General features: G+C 35.9%; 1 protein-coding gene and 1 pseudogene across 9 annotated transcripts in view; both read left to right on the top strand.

Annotated features, from left to right (window-relative positions):
* IFT80 (intraflagellar transport 80) overlaps positions 1-16,915 on the top strand; it is a 123,146-nt gene that overhangs the window by 71,356 nt on the left and 34,875 nt on the right. For all 9 annotated transcript variants that reach the window (XM_034663717.1, XM_034663725.1, XM_034663704.1 and 6 more), the window contains 3 exons: positions 1,934-2,113; positions 11,972-12,090; positions 15,964-16,038. In XM_034663717.1, coding sequence (XP_034519608.1) covers positions 1,934-2,113; positions 11,972-12,090; positions 15,964-16,038 — 374 coding nt within the window. The remainder of the gene's footprint in view (positions 1-1,933; positions 2,114-11,971; positions 12,091-15,963; positions 16,039-16,915) is intronic.
* Positions 7,933-10,912, top strand: LOC117802935 (annotated as a pseudogene).

The raw sequence follows: 16,915 nt of genomic DNA on the forward strand, positions 1-16,915 counted from the left end.
TTTAAAGGAAATAGGTTTAAGGGCCACCTGGGTGGCTCAGTTGGTTAAGCATCCAACTCTTGATTTCGGCTCAGGTCATGATCTCAGGGTCGTGAGTCAAGTCCTGTGTCAGGCACCACATTGGGCATGGAGCCTGCTTAAGATTCTTTCTCTCCCTCTACCCCTCTCTGCCACCCCCACTCCCTGTTCTCACACACACTCTCTCTCTCAAAAAAAAAAAAAGCAAATAGTTTTAAAATATGAATCTGTGGTTTTAAAATAAGATCTCTGTTGCATCTACACCATGAGAATAGACTAGATTTAGAACGACAGATGTGCCATAAGCCTAGTCCAATCTGTTAAGTATTGTATATTGACAATAAAGTCTCATTTGCCTATACCAACCACTTAATTTTTATGTAAAATAGTAGTCATGCAGTATTTCATAATTCTGTTTGTCAAACACAAATGAGTTAATTTCAGTTTATTGCCAGAAGCACATTGTTTGTATCCTTGATGTTCTTTGTCTTATTTTTAAAAAGATGACTTCAACTATTATATATATTCTTTTTTTGAACTTGCTCTTCTTAATTTCAGAAAAGGAAATTTCTAACAGTTTCATGCTGCTGATGAAGCGAAAGCTTGTTCATTACCTCCTCCTTGACAACTTTTTTTATAGGCCTTTTATTTTTATTTTTTCTAAAGTTTTTATGTATTTATTTGAGAGAGAGAGAATGAGATGGGGGAGGGTCAGAGGGAGAACTGCCGAGCAGGGAGCCTGATGCAGGACTGGATCCTGGGACTCCGGCATCATGACCTGCGCCAAAGGCATTGCTTAACCAACTGAGCCACCCAGGTGTCCTATAGGCCTTTTACTTAAACAACAGGTAGAAGTTTAAAGGATAGTGGAAGGGAATTGAAAAAAAGTGTCAGTGAGTGGTAAGGGTCATTCAGCATTTTTATTGTGTATATGAACTTTATTGAGAATTTAAAGTCTTTTTTGATAGTAGTATGAATTAATGAATCTTTTTCTATATTTTTTCCATTTTCTCCACATTTTTTGTCAGTGAGCCCGTAGCTAACAATGAACATATTTGAAACAACAATAACGGGCAACAAAATAAATACCCACCCAAGAGCAACCACAAAATCAACAACAAAAAAATCAAGACTTACTTTGTAGGCTGTAAGTTTGGAAGAATGGAAAGAGAATGTATATTAATTTAGTCAAATAAATAAATCATCCTTTTAGCAAATACATATGTTGCATCTGAAAAATGAAAGAAAATGCATGTAATAGCATCTTTTAAAAGGCTTCTTCTTACTCTCTTATTCACACACACACACACACACACACACACATCTCTTTTGTCCCAGTTCATCCTTATTGATACCTTTAGATAACTTTCTCAAAAACATAGGTAGACTCTAGAAGAGGTTATATTTACTATATTATGAAAAAAAAACAAGAAAAAAAGATCAATTAAACTATGCTCTCATGATTTAAAATGTATATCAGATGTCTTAGTTATATTGTGTATTTTAGTTTCAATATTTAGTGACATTATTGGAATATTATAACCAATCTTTTAGATGCAGGGACTATAGAAATCCTTAAGAATTAATAGTAAGGTATCTTTTTTTTTTCTTCTACGGAATCTTAGTATTTACCCCTTCAGTATCATTACTAATGATGTGAATGGAAATGGTATGGGTGTTTTGCAGTGCTTGAGAGATTTTATACATTTCTATCATATTCTACTGTGTACTTTAAAAATTACATCCGTATCTTCTGTTCAGCACACAATCATTTTATTATGAAAAATATCAATTCTAGGATAAAGACACATTCTTTTAAAAAATCATCTTAAAATGTTAAAGTATGCTTAGTTTAAAACTTCTTTAAATTTTTTTTTTCAGTTTATCGATTTTTCTCTCATTCTTTCTCCTTCAGTGGTCATATGCTTTAGAAAAGCCCAACACTGGCAGCATATTTAACATTGCATGGTCAATTGATGGCACTCAGATCGCTGGAGCCTGTGGAAATGGACACGTTGTTTTTGCACACGTGGTGGAGCAACGTTGGGAGTGGAAAAATTTTCAAGTAACATTAACTAAACGAAGAACCATGCAGGTATGATTATGTTCATGGCTGATGAACCCTGCTTCCTTCACATTAGCTCACTAAGAATATGGAATGATCTTCACTAATTATATTTAAATCAAGTTTATAAAAGTTCAGGCGTATCAGAAATATTTTAACTATGCCATTAGTGACTTCTTCATGACCTAAGATAAGAACCTGTCACTGATACAGAACCCAAGTGCCCACAGCTACCGTGGTTGTGGGGTTGAGGCAGGGATGATGAAACTCAAAGCAGTTCGGCAATATGTGGATTCATATTCCTGGATATTCCAGGAAGGAGGGAAGAAGCTGTGATGAGTTAGATCTAACTTTTGGGGTTGACCTCATGGCAGGCCTAGCCTGCTAGTCACTGTCAGGGTTACATTATTTTATTTATTTATAATTGTAGAAGCTGATTTAACCTGATTAAAAAAAAATTTGTTTCTCCTTTTAAGAATTACCTAAGGCAAGCCGAAGTGGGAAAATGGTAGGAAGTTCTTACCGGGAGTTAGCGAGAGAAAAATAGGTACTTTTGGAGTAAAACAAGAGAGGAAGGTTGGAATGTGGCAGGGGAGGTAGGTGGAAATGTTCAGGTCTGAGGACCGCAGCAAGAGGGGTTATCTATGCAATTGTAAGCTTCTTGAGGGCACCGTGCTGTGTTTCACTCAAGCCCAGTGTCTTACGTATAATAAATGTTCAACAGGTATTTTAAAAGTTAGTTGACAAAAGGTAGGAGGAAGAGGCCTTACAGTGGCAAACTCTGTGCCAGAGGAAGGGGAACTGTACCTTCCAACGCTTCTTCCTCTCTCTATCAGTTGCCTCTGACTTCATATTCAGAATTCAGAGTATTGTAATTATTTGGAAGCATATATCTTGTAATTTCTAGGCCTATTCAAATATTCTTTAGCCTAAGTATCCAGATTTTTTAATTTGGATAATATGATCACTAGATTCATAATAATTAGATACATTATAGTTTTTCTTTGTTCTCTTTACTTATTTTTAAATTTTTTAACTTTTTAGTATGGAGAATTTAATACCTATTCAGAAGTAGACAGAAGAGTATAATGAATCTCTAGGTAGTCATCACCCAACCCTAACCATTGACCTGGGATCAAGCCTGCCCCATCCATATTCATACCTTCCTCCTTCCCCAATTATTTTGAAGCCAATTCAGATATCATATTTTATCTGTAAAATTTTCAATATACAGCTAAAAGATAAGGACTCTTTTAACATAACCACAGTAAGGTACCATTATTGTACCTTAAAAATAATAATTCCTTAATATTATCAAATATCCAGGAAGTCTTCAAATTTTCACTTGTTTCCTACATGTCACATTTTTTAAAGTTTGTTTGAATTAGGATCCAAAATGGTTTACATGTTGCAATTGGTTGACATGTCTTTTAAATCTCTTAATCTATAGATTCCCCTTCAATCTCTGTTTTTACCCCCTGCAGTTTATTTGTTGAAGAAACCAAATTGTCCAGCAGAGTTTCCCACAGTCTGGACTTTAGTGATTGTACCCCTGTGGTATGGTTGGACATGCCCCTCTGTTTTCCGTATTACCTGTACATTAGTTTTGGGATCTAGATGATATTATGTATAAATAGATATTTCTGTTAATTAACCTGGAAACCAAAACATTATTTATAGTACTGTGCCTATGACAAAGAATGCATTTTGAGTTCTTTTTTTTTTTTTTAAAGATTTTATTTGTTCATTTGAGGGAGAGAGAGAAAGAGAGAGCGCACAAGAGAGCATAAGCCAGGGGGAGGGGCAGAGGGAGAGGGAGAAGCAGACTCCCCACTGAACAGGGAAGCCTGACAGGCTCAATCCTAGGACCCCAAGATCATGACCTGAGCTGAAGGCAGACACTTTACCGACTGAGCCTCCCAGGCGCCCTGCATTGTGAGTTCTAATCAATTGATCTGGGGACATGGTTCTTTTATTCAGATAGTGCATGGGGAACTAGCTGATTTAGTACTGCTAAAATAAATTCTAACCTTAATTTCAAAAATGCCCCAAGACGAGAATATATCTAGAAAGAGGAGTTTTTCTTCCAAAATAAAAAGGAGTCATCCTAGAGATTAGAGGATTTTTACATGAGATAAAATGAACAGTGGAGGTGCTTAAGTGACTTATCTAATCCAAAATTGTTTTTATACTTAAAATAATGTTTCTAAATAATCTTTCAAAGTTTTAGAACTAGAACACTATTTTAATTTTTTTAAAGGTGTTTTGTTTTACTCTCTCAGTGATTATAAAACATTTGCATTGCATTTTTGCTAAGTTGGGCCTATTCAGTGTTTTTTCTTAGAATATTTTCATTCACATATTCAATAGATATTTATTGAGTGATTCCTTCTTGCCACGCATTGGGCTAGGCAATGGGAAATGTAGTTGCGATGAAAACAAATTTGGTCCCTGTTCTCATGGAACCTCCTAGATTAGTATGTTGAAAATCCCTTTTTTTTTTTTTTTTAAGATTTTATTTATTTATTCGACAGAGATAGAGACAGCCAGCGAGAGAGGAAACACAAGCAGGGGGAGTGGGAGAAGAAGAAGCAGGCTCACAGCGGAGGAGCCTGATGTGGGGCTTGATCCCATTATCGCCGGGATCACGCCCTGAGCCGAAGGCAGACGCTTAACCGCTGTGCCACCCAGGCGCCCCCCTTTTTTTTTCTCATAAATTCATCTCAAATTAATTTAAGGTAAACAATGAAGAAAGAAACTTATTTCTTCATGTGAAGTCAAGAAATAGACGAGGCATTGTTGGATTCAGAGGCTTAAATGTCAACAGGATTCCATCATTTTTTCTTCCTTGACTTTCCTTTTCTTTGTGTTGGCTTTATTTTTACAAAACCTCTCCCTCATTTATGGCCTTGATAGTTCCAGGCTTACATCTATCAACCTCAAGTCCAAGAAGAAGAGTGCTTTACTCCCCACAGTGATTGCAACAGAAGCCTCAGCGTCAGGTCTCATGTGTCAAGTTTAGATTGAGTGTATTTAGTTGTGGGGGAGGATGAGTCAACCCCATCTAAACCTCTTGGTTATTGAGAATAATGGAGAGAATGGTTCCCCAAAGGAAAACCAAGGCATGTTTACCAGAAAAGAGCATTTGATTCTGGGAAGACAAAAACTAACATATATCCAGTATGGTTTATCTTTTGGCTGTTTAGCGACCATACTGTACTAGTTATCTATTGTTGCATAACATATCACTCTAAAATTTAGTGGCTTAAGACAGCAACATTTGTTATTTCTCAGTTTCTGTGGGTCAGGAATCTAGGCATGGTTTAGAATAGGATTTCTAGCTTAGAGTCTCTCACAAGGCTACAATCAAGGTGTTGGCCAGGGTTTTAGACACATCTGAAGGCTCAACCAGGGGAAGATTTGCTTCTAAGCTCACTGACATGGTTGTTGGCAGGATTCTGTTTATGATGATCTGCTGAACTGAGGGACTCAGTTTCTTGTTGACTGTTGACTGGAGACCAACTTCAGTTCCTTATATGTAGCCTTTCCAAAGGGCAGCTCACAACTTGGCAGCTTGCTTTATCAGAGCAAGCAAGTGAGAAGGGCCAGAGGGAGTGTGAGCAAGACATAAGTCACGGTTTTTTATAACCTGAACTCAGAAATGATACCTCATCATTTTTATCAGATTCTGTTCACTAAAAGCAGGCTACTAGATCCAATCCACACACAAGTGGAAAGACATATAGGCGGATGTGAATAACAGGATGTGGAGATCACTAAGCTTTACCAGCCACTTTACATAACTAATGCAGCTATTCTGTATGCAATTGAAAACCAGCCCATTCCTCCCTAAAAGAGGATAACTTAGACTCATCCACTTATTTCATCCAGTTCTAAATCTCTGGTCTGAAAACTATAAATAAATATGAATTTTACTTTTTCTTCTCCCTCCCCCCATATTGCTAACCTACAGTGGTGAAGGGAAAACAGGATGTCTGTGACGATTTGGAATAGAGGAGAGGGAAAACAGCACACTGTGATTACTGGGTCCATAGCTAAAATCCAGCTGGCCAGGAATAAACCGAGAACTCTTTTTCTTTGCAGTAGAGTTAGTTGCTTGGTTAATTTGGCAACTCTGGTGTGCTTTTCTGGGAAGATCTCCCACTTGGGAGAATTCCCTTTCTGGGCACTGTACATTAAGCAGCACTTAGTTTTGTTGTAAGGTGGGGCCATGGATTGTTATAGGGACTGAATAATCACATTTTTTTTGTTGTTTGCCTGGTTTAGAGTTTCACAATTTCCTTAGAAACGTAGTAGACTGTTGGCTGGTTTGTATTTTATTAATTCAGAAACCAGAGATCATGTTGAGTCCGAATTGTTAAGTAACAGAGCTGGACCTAGCAGTTACTATCTGGCAGTAGGCTTCATTGCCTTACCTGTCTCCCTGGACCTCAGCTTTTCTGTGTACAGTAACCTGGAGTGGGAAGTTTTCTTCCTCTGGCCCTTGCCTTCAGGCTGAATCTTAGTGGATGATCCTTTCTGAAAGAGATTGTTGATGTCTTTGTTAGGAAGAAATGCCTAGAAGAGAGAGGGTACTGGTGAAGGAGGTGAAGCATTTCTCAGGTCTCCTCTTTACTTTTTTCTTTCTCCAGCTACTCTCAGTTTAGCAAGGGGCACAACCTTGGCTTCTAATAGTTGCCATAATGCAAGATTGAGTTTTAGTCACTTTATCTTTTGTAAAGATAAAAATTAATAATAGAGTGATTTTGAGGATTAAATGAGATGATATATGTAAAACAAAAATAAATGGTTAAGTATTGTTATGATTATATCTATGTATAGGATTAAATGAGTATTTTTGAAATGTGGGAACAGAATTTTTGGACTTAAGTCAATCTGAGGAGTCTAAATATTGTGATCAGGTAAAAGTATTAGGTGATACAAGTATCAAGAGGTTAATCTTGGAAGTGTCCTAAATTGAACAGAGTAAATGGGTGCATTTTAAAATTCGGCACAATGGTGTACCTGGGTGGCTTAGTTGGTTGGGTGTCTGACTCTTGATTTTGCCTCAGGTCATTTGCCATCTCGGGGCTGTGGGATCGAGCCCTGCCACCCTCTCTCAAATAAGTAAATAAAGTAATAAATAATAAGTAATAAATAAGTAAATAAATCTTTAAAAAAATTCAGCATAGGACATTTCTGATGTGGGATTCATCATAGTTTTGAAATTATAACCACAATTTTCAGATTATCTTTAGTTTTGTTATTATGGCTGAGATGTTTTATTCCTTTTTAGTTCCAGTGTTCTAGATTCACAAAAAAGGGAGTTCCCCCATGGGAAGCTTTAGGCAAATATGAATTTTAAGAAATCTGTTTATAATTGAATAGTGGCAGAGGCTTATACAATCTTACTCTTAAATATTGAATTCCCCCAAATTTGTATTAACAGCCAGTTTGTTTCACTGTGTATCATGTTGCTATAAAGAAACTATCAAATAACCTCCTTTAAAAACTTTCATTCCAGTCCATTAGCTTTAAAATGTTTTTAAGAGAGGATGGTATTTTGGGCCTTTAAAGAAGTCTCTGGGGGCCTAGACTTCTGGTGAAGATGGTGTCATTATGTTCACACTTGGAAGAAAGAGACATACCTATGGCTCCAAAGAGATCAATAATATATGAAACATATGTATTTTTATAAAGACTTATCTCAGGATGGGTGAGCAACTGGGTGGCTCAGTTGGTTAAGTGTCTGCTTTCAGCTCAAGTCATGATCCCAGGGTCCTGGGATCAAGTGCCGCATTGGGCTCCCTGCTCAGCGGGGAGCCTGCTTCTCTGTCTGCCTCTGCCCGCAGCTCCCTCTGCTTGTGCCCTCTATCTCTCTGGCAAATAAATAAATAAAATCTTTAAAAAAATTAAAATCAAAAGACTTATCTGGACTCAAAAACAAGGTAAACATCTCTGTGGAGCTGAAATGGAACAAAAATGGAGAGCGTGGAGTGAATCCTGGTCCAGTAGCAAGGAGACAAAGGCAGTGAGGAGAGTGGCTCTGCTGGCTAATGGAACTAGAAGTACTTAAAGTGAGATGAGTGGCCTGACCTAGGTCTCTTTAAAATCAGAACACGGGGATCTATAAGGTAGTTAGTGGTCTTCTCCCCTCCATGAAAGATCTCAAAAAGCCTTGGATTTAAGGAGAGGGTTGCATAGTTGCCACCGCCGTTGTGGCCTGCTTGATAGTCCCAGGGGACCCATGCACTTAGGCCTGGAGTTGTGTAGTATACAGTGTGCAGCTACATCCATAACTTTGAAGACCCTTCTCACTGAAAGCACTCTTCACATTTTTGTTTCAAGTAAAAATTGGCTGATTCCAGAGAGCAATGTTTCTTCTACAGACTTCTCAAGTAGAAGTGTTTTTCGTCTTTATGCCAAGTATTACTGGGTCTGGAGACTGGCTGGATGTCGTCCTTATCCCTCTTTGCTGATTTCAGGCCACAATAATTTCTTCTTCCCTAAACACCGCCAGCCCTTTAAAGCACCCACCTCGGACTGCTCCCCCTTTTGCAGTCATTTCCCCTACTCACTGAAGAGTGATACGAACATATCAGTGTCTTTTTTCTTTAACATAGTCCAGCATTGCTGTTTTGTATGACGACTTTCAAAAAGTGTCTGAAAGATGAAACTTTATTTTAACATACCCATAGTAGCATTTCACGTTTCTCTAGTTGTTTCCTAAATATATCTTTGTATGATAACAGGTTCCACTTCTCCAGTTATTTTCTAAATATATATTTATATAGTTGGTTTGTTTATGTCAGGAAACAAAGTTTCACATTGCTTTTAGTTAATTTGTCTCTTCCGTCTTTTTAAATCTGAAACGATTTCTCCTCCTTCTTATTTGCTTAAGAAACCAGGTGTTTGGTTCTGCTGAATTTTTCACATTTTCCCATTTGCATCCCTATGGTATGATTCCATTTAACATGTTTATCTAGCCCCTGTATTTCCTGTAGACTGGTTATTCGATTTAGAGCCTTGATAAGTTTAAAGGACACTTGGTAGGTAGTGCTGTGGACTTCCTATTGCATCACATCAAGAGACACATATGTCTGCTTATCTCTCTTTTAGTGATGTTATGGTTAGTCAATATGTTTAGGTATTGTAAGTCTTGATTCATCAATCATGAAAAAAGTCTGAAGAGCTCATTAAGCTTTTACTTTAATATTTTTAGCAGCCATTGATAATACTTGTCTAGAACCCTGTTTCATTGGGATTGGTAATCTTGTAATTCTACCACTCCTTCCGCATTTATTAGCTAAAGTTCTTCCGTAACACACCGCCTTTTCAACCATTTGGTTACTCTGAAGGTGAGACAATTCTGAAGTATTTTCTATATTTACCAATTTTCAAATAATTAGTTGATTTCCCAATGAGTTTTGTTGTTGCTGTTGATGATGTTATCATTATAAACTTGCAGATTTTAACATTTTTGGTGTGTTTCAGTCCATTGCAGTCATTATTCTCTTTAATGCTCAAATGGTCCCATCTTTGGCTTATCGATCTATCTATCTTACATATAAATACATATATATATATATATATAATATATATATATATTAAACTATATCCCAAAATATAGTTTAAAATACCAATACCAATATTATTCTGATAATATGTTACTGAATACTGTTTTAGATTGCTTGTTTTGTTTTTGTCACATAAACAAATCCATATATCATAGGCAGGGTCCACCCCCAACTGCCCAGGACTCCTGTTATTTCTGTGCCTATCAAGCATCCCAGAAGCTGCCCCATCTCAGGGTCATGATGGACCGCAAGATGGCATCTGCCAGCAGGGCTGTTCAGGTAGTCAAGCCACATATTCCATTAATATGGTACTCTGACAGAAGAGACAATCCTAAACCCAAAGTATCAGAAGTTTCCAGATCATCAGGACCCATCTCACTCTTCTTCAATTTCACAGCATTCTAAGGGAAGTAAAAATCACCAGATTTGCTGATACATCAGGGTCCACCAGACGCTGCAGAAATAATAAAAATATTACCTCAGAAATGCAGAAGGAAACCTGTAGCTCAAGAAGAAATTGAATTTATCCGATGTGGAGGTCCAGAATAATCACTGACAGTGTGGCTGGCTGCTATTTGTCACCAGACAAAAGAGTGGTCTTCACAATAAAGGACTTCTAAAATGGCACATGAGAAATTATACAGTAAACAACTTGAATACATATTCTGTAAAAAATGAAGTATAGAAAATTTAGGTGGATACTTATATCTCCCGATATATGTATCTTGGTCAGCTTCTCCATAAGCTTACCTAATTGTTTATATACCGATTAAAGTATATATTAAAAAAACCCAAATCCATATATCTTCATATTCTTCCCTTTATTAGATAAAAGGTGTTATACTATACATATTGTTTTGCATCTTGCATTTTTCACCTTATATTATATCGGGGAGATCACTCTATAGATCTTATTTCTTTTTAGAGCTGTATAGTATTCCACTTTGTGAATACACCATAGTTTGTTCAGTTTATCACTTACTGATGGACATTTGGGCTATTTCCAGTCTTTTACTATTACCAATAGTATATAGTAACAGCCGGGGTCAAGGAAAATAGGTATATGTAATTCTGCCATCTCCATCATGGTGGTAGTTTCATGGGGATGGGAGTTGAAGAGCAGGTAATAAAAATGTAGGGGCACCTGGGTGGCTCAGTCGTTAAGCATCTGCCTTCGGCTCAGGTCATGATTCCAGGGTCCTGGGATTGAGTCCCACATCAGGCTCCCTGCTCAGTGGGGGAGTCTGTTTCTCCTTCTCCCTCTGCCCCTCCCCCTGCTTGTGTTCCCTCTCTCTCTGTGTCTCTTTCTGTCAAATAAATAAAATCTTAAAAAAAAATAAAAAAATAAAAAATAAAAAAACATGTAATATGCCTAATAGGTATAAGTGCTTTGAAGAAGTACTTAAACGAAGTTTGACTTTATCTTTTTTCCCATACTCTTTCTGTAATTGTCACATTATATTTTGAAAGATGATAACATTTTGAGGGGAATTTAAAGAAATGCTAACTTCTAGGTACAATTAATCTCTTTTTCCTCTACTTTCACCTGTTACTACAGTGTCCTACCCATTCTGGTATTGACAAGAGATTAGATAAATTTAACTTGCTCAACATTTTTCTTAATTTGTTGCAGATTGTCCATCAACTTCAAGTTTGTTAGCAGATACTGCCAAGTGTTAAAATCCTTGCTAACTGTATTCTGTTACTTTTAAAACGATTTGACTATCATAAGTAAAATTTTTATTTGTTAGTTGGTACTTAGCTTCCTTAAATGTTATCTCTATGTTTTAACATATGGAAATATTTGTGTCGCTCTGTGCGCCTCACTTCTTCACTGTGCAGTTGCTGTCGTTACTAATACCTCCCACTCCATTTTGATTTTTTAAATTATGTTTATCTTTTTTTTAGAACTTAAATTTTAAAGTAAAACCTAGCCCTAAAAAGAGATATTTTTACTGTTTGGGCAGAAATCATATAGTCTCTTTCCATCTCCTATATGCCATATATATATTTTTTACTATATCTCAATGTTATAGCATTTTCCACCTTACTTCTCCATTGCTACCTCATTCAGATTGGCTTTCAGGTTAGAAATCTACATTTCTAAGAGTTTTTTGTGTCTTTCTTTTGTTGGTTGATTTTTATACCCAAATATGTCATCTTATGCCTAGTTCCTACTGAATTCTTTTTTATATGATTAGGTAATCCAGAGTGCATTGAATTTTATGCTTCAAAATCTTGCTAACTTACCTAATTAAAATTCTGATGTATTTTAATGTTGTTTGTTGGTATTTCATTTTTCCTTGTTTAGGTTCGTAATGTTCTTAATGATGCCGTGGATTTACTGGAATTCCGTGATAGAGTCATTAAAGCATCTTTGAACTATGCACACTTAGTTGTTTCAACGTCTCTTCAATGTTATGTGTTCTCGTAAGCATCTTGCATTTCTTAAAAATTCAGAGTTTTGTCTGTGATGAGGAAATTTATTTTCAAGCTTTCCTATCAACATGGCTTGGTTCTAAACTTAATTTTCTTAAAACCTCACTTATCCTGAACTTACTCCCAACCAAGAAGTGATTTAAAATGAGCTATAAGCAGTGAAAATAAATCTAACAAAGTTTGTGCATCAGAGGTTAATAATCATTTTTAAAATAGAAAATGCTTTCTCTGAGATAGTGTTTACTCTTACTTTACTCACAGTTCTAAGGACTTTAGTAGGACTTGATTTCAGAGCCCAGAGGAGCAGTTGATAAATGATGAGAAAAGGACCCACCTAACCACTGGAAGAGAGGGGACAGCTAGCAGCCCGACAACAGGCTGAAAGATGTTCAGTAAAGACACAAGGAGGTATTCAGGCTCAGTGTTATAGCCTAGGGTAATCATGGATGTTCATATTGAAAATCCAGAGTTGCCCAGAAATGATGAAAGAAAATATATTCAATCTACTTTGTATTAGAAAGCAGGGAATAATTCAGTACATTCAAGAAACTTGTGTCTAAAACAAACATACTTGGTATTTTTCAAAGTGTAACTCAATATGTGCTGATTAATTTTGAGCTGGCTTTCTGGAAACAAACCAACCAACCTGATTTGCAGTGTTTGCCTATTTCCATAATGTAAATACTCTGTCAAGCCTGATTTCAAGATACCAATATGATGTGGAAGGCAGAATTGAACAGAGATGCACAGTAGCAAAGCATTATATAGAATTGGCACCATATAGGTACAACAGATGTAAATAATCTCAAGTGCATAGATAATAGTAAAATGTAATAGAATCACCTGGAAATAATAGGTTTGGAGTATTATCTTTGTTTTGAATATAATTTGCTTAATTATAAGTTTATATAATTTAATTTTAGATAATAGCTCTATTTAAAAGTTGGCTTGCAAAATTCCTGAAAATACACCACTTGGTACAAGGTGGCTCTAAGCATGCCACCGGTTGACTTCTCAACTATCCAGAAAACTCAAGTAACCACTATGTTACTTTCAAGAGTTGTGAATAGTTAAGGATTGTTTTTTACATTCTGTGCTTATATTTGTAACATCACGTGGTTATAGTTTAATCATTAAATATAAAATTGAAGGTAAGGACTATATATGTCTTCTTCACAACTGTACACCCAGTACCCAGCACTGTATTCCACATGTAGTAGGTACTTAATAAAAAAAGTATTCTTGGATGAATAAATGAATCAAAAAACAAAGTATAGTGGTATCTTGGATTCCTAAGCCCAGTAAAACACAACGCAGAGGTACCCAATTTGATTAACAGTAACACTTACTACAACTATATATCAAAAATTCTCACTCACTATGTATAAATCTGCAACTAATCAGAATCTGCAACTTAGGACAGCAGCCAAGAATTAAATGGAAGAAGCAGAGGAGAGGGAATAAAGAAACAGGTGGCTCAATTTAAGTGAAATTTTTTTCTTATATGAAAGAGAAGGAGCAACAGTAAGACTCTGGGAAAAGCCAAGAAAGATACCAAGTTAAAGAGTTGCTATATAAGGGAGGGAGTTTAGAATGTGAAGAAATTTCACAATCACTTAGTGCACATAGTCATTTGAATAATTAATTTTCATGGAGTTGAGGAAAAATAGAGAAGATCTCTTCAGTTTAGGGTTTGTTTGAAGAAAGGTAGGGCTATTAACCACCCCAGATGATGGGTTTATTCTGCTAGCTTTAGTGGCAATGACATAATGTTTGAATCCATAGGATTAGTATCATGTGTTACTTGTATTAGAGAAGTTGTTTTTTAAAATACTTACCAAAAGTTTAGCAGCTGTGATTTAATTTTTTTGGTCACTCTACTTTTCACATACTAGTTAATATGTGGCAAAATATAAGATTGCTCTTCTTCTTTTCTGGTTTAGTCTTGCCTCCCCTCTCTTGTCAAGACATTTATTAAGGTACAAAATATTTATTAAAGTGAAATACCAGGGAGCAGTAGTGGGAATGAGATAGTGCTGAGACCTATCATCACCAAAATATATTTCATCAAATTAAAAAACCTACTAGTGTTTTTATTTATTTATGTATTAAAGATTTAATTTTAAGTAGTCTCTACAGCCAACATGGGGCTCAAACTCACAACTCTGAGATCAGGAGTCGCATCCTCTACCAACAAAGCCAGCCACGGGCCCCAACAAACCTACCAGTATTTTAGATAACAACAGCCATCGTTTATCGAGCACTATTACATTGTCTGTTATGGTCTTGGTCTACTTTACCCTGTGTGTTGAGTACTATTATTATTACCATTTTACAAGATGAAGAAACTAAAGGACACACAGAGTAAGTAACTCACCCTAGGTCGAATTACTAAACTTCCTTACTAAAGGAAGAGCTGGGATTTGACTCCTAGTTCTTAATAACTGTTACTCCTTTTTCAGTAATAAATATATAGTTTTAAAAACTAGCATGTAAGCAATATAGTTTATATGAACAGAAGTTCCAGAAAAAGTAAATAATATATAAGTATTCTATGTTAAATTTTCATTTGGTTTTTCAAATAATTGTATAGAAAAATACCCTTGCTCTTTTCTCCAATGTGGTTTAGGGAGTTTATATTTCCATGGCAGGTATATATATCCCGGTTGTCATAAATATCAGATATTTTGCAAGGGGACATTTAAAAAACTTCACAATCACTATTCCTATCAAAGAACGAAGGTTACTTCTAATGACTACATAAATGAAGCATTCTAAAATACAAAGCACGTATCTTTATCGTACCTGTGAACACCAGGCTTACTAATTAATAGTAGTTTATTCATTGCTCTATGTGTGCATTTACTTATTGAAATGGGTGTCAGACTCTTTGCATTAGCCAGTATTAATTTCCCGCCAGTGTGCCCACTTGCTTCCTGCACTTTTTGGATCTGAATATGAGATTTAATCTGATTTAAAGAATTGGTTTCATGAAAATAATTGAGAAGAATTCAGAATATACGAGAGTCATAAAACATTTTAAACTGAAATTTTGATGATTTGGGGTGAGTTTTCAGTTTCTAAATGTTTTCTTCCCCTTTCCTATCTTTGAATCGTATTACACTATAGAAACCAAAGGAGTTATTTGTTCACTTATTTGTTTATTCAATAAGCATGGTCATAGCTTACATTTATATAGTGTTTTACAGTTTACAGAATGCTTCACAGAAATCTTCATTCGGACCAACAGTGACATTGGGAGACTTGTAGGAAAAATGCTCATGTTCGTAACATTATTGTTATTATAGTTTCTGTTTGTTCAGTATCTCCTATATAACATATAGGAGTTAGCTAGACACTTTACATGAGTCGCCATCATCTCCATTTTACAAATAAGGAAACTGATGCTTAGGAGGTTAGGCTTATTAAAATCATATGGCCGACAGGTGGGGAAACCAGGTCGCTAATCCTGATCTGTCTAGCCAAAAATGTGTCCTTTCTTCACTATGCCATACTGCTACTATTTATCAGATGAGAAACATCAGATGACTTGCCCAAATCACAGAGCTAATAAATGACAGAACTTGTACTTAGGGTTCCTCAATTCACATATTGTGATACCTAGAATAGACATTTGTTGACGTTTACTGTGGAATACTTGTCACTTACACAGAGTTTGATTTCTAGTCAGGGATACAGACATGTAAGTGAATGATTTCAGAACAATGTGCCTAGTGCTATAATAGAAATATATACAGTTACAGTGAGACTGATGACACTATTTAAAATGAATACTTATCTATTTTTTTAAAGTTATTTGGTATTTTGAATGTTAATAAATATCCATTTTTTTAAATCTTTTAGTACGAAGAACTGGAATACACCACTTATATATGATCTCAAAGAAGGAACTGTTAGTTTAATTCTGCAGGCAGAAAGGTATTTGTTTATCATGTTTGACTATTGAATATGGGATTAAAATATTTTAGATTGCAGTAAAGCACTGTTTAAAGCATGCCCCTTTCAGAATGGTACATTACTCATTTGGAATCAATCTGTTTCTTTTTATTTTAAAGGAAAAAAGTAAGAATAAGCTGTTAGTTTAGTGGTTCTAAAACTTGGTCTCAGAATTTCTCTACCACCTTTTTTTTTTTTTAAGTAGGCTACATGTCCAGTGTGGAGCCCAATGCGGAGCTTGAACTCATGACCCTGAGATCAAGACCTGAGCTGAGTTACAGAGTTGGATGTGTAACTGACTAAGCCACCTAGGCACTCCTTTCTACACTCTTAAAAAGTCCTTGAGGGTTATATATAGGTTATATGTCTCAGTATTTACTAAAAATTTAAATCAAGAAATATAAAAGGTATTAATTTATTAAGAATGATGAGACTAAATTTATTACAAGTAAATATCAAAGTAGTGATCTGAGAGAATGAGAGGGAAACGGGCAAATTGGAGCACCTGGGTAGCTCAGTCTAAAGTTAAGCTTCTGACTTCAGCTCAGGTCATGATCTTAAGGTTCTGGGATCAAGCCCCAGGTTTGGCTCTGCATTCATTGGGGAGTCTGCTTCTCCCTTTCCATCTTTCCTCCCCTCTCTCATGTCCTCTTTTCTCTCTCTCTCTCAAATAAATAAATAAAATCTTAAAAAAAAAAAACGGTGGAGTTACTATGAGATCATTTTGACCTCAGGGCCCTTATTTTTTATTCTGTTCTGTTCTTGTTTTTGGTTTTAAATATTTGAAACATGCTGGTTTTATGAGCCACTACATGGTTGTGATCTGAAGTTTGAAAAATAATATTCTTTACCCACACCT

The sequence above is a fragment of the Ailuropoda melanoleuca genome, chromosome 1 (genome assembly GCF_002007445.2).
Source record: "Ailuropoda melanoleuca isolate Jingjing chromosome 1, ASM200744v2, whole genome shotgun sequence".
NCBI classification, from domain to species: domain Eukaryota; kingdom Metazoa; phylum Chordata; class Mammalia; order Carnivora; family Ursidae; genus Ailuropoda; species Ailuropoda melanoleuca.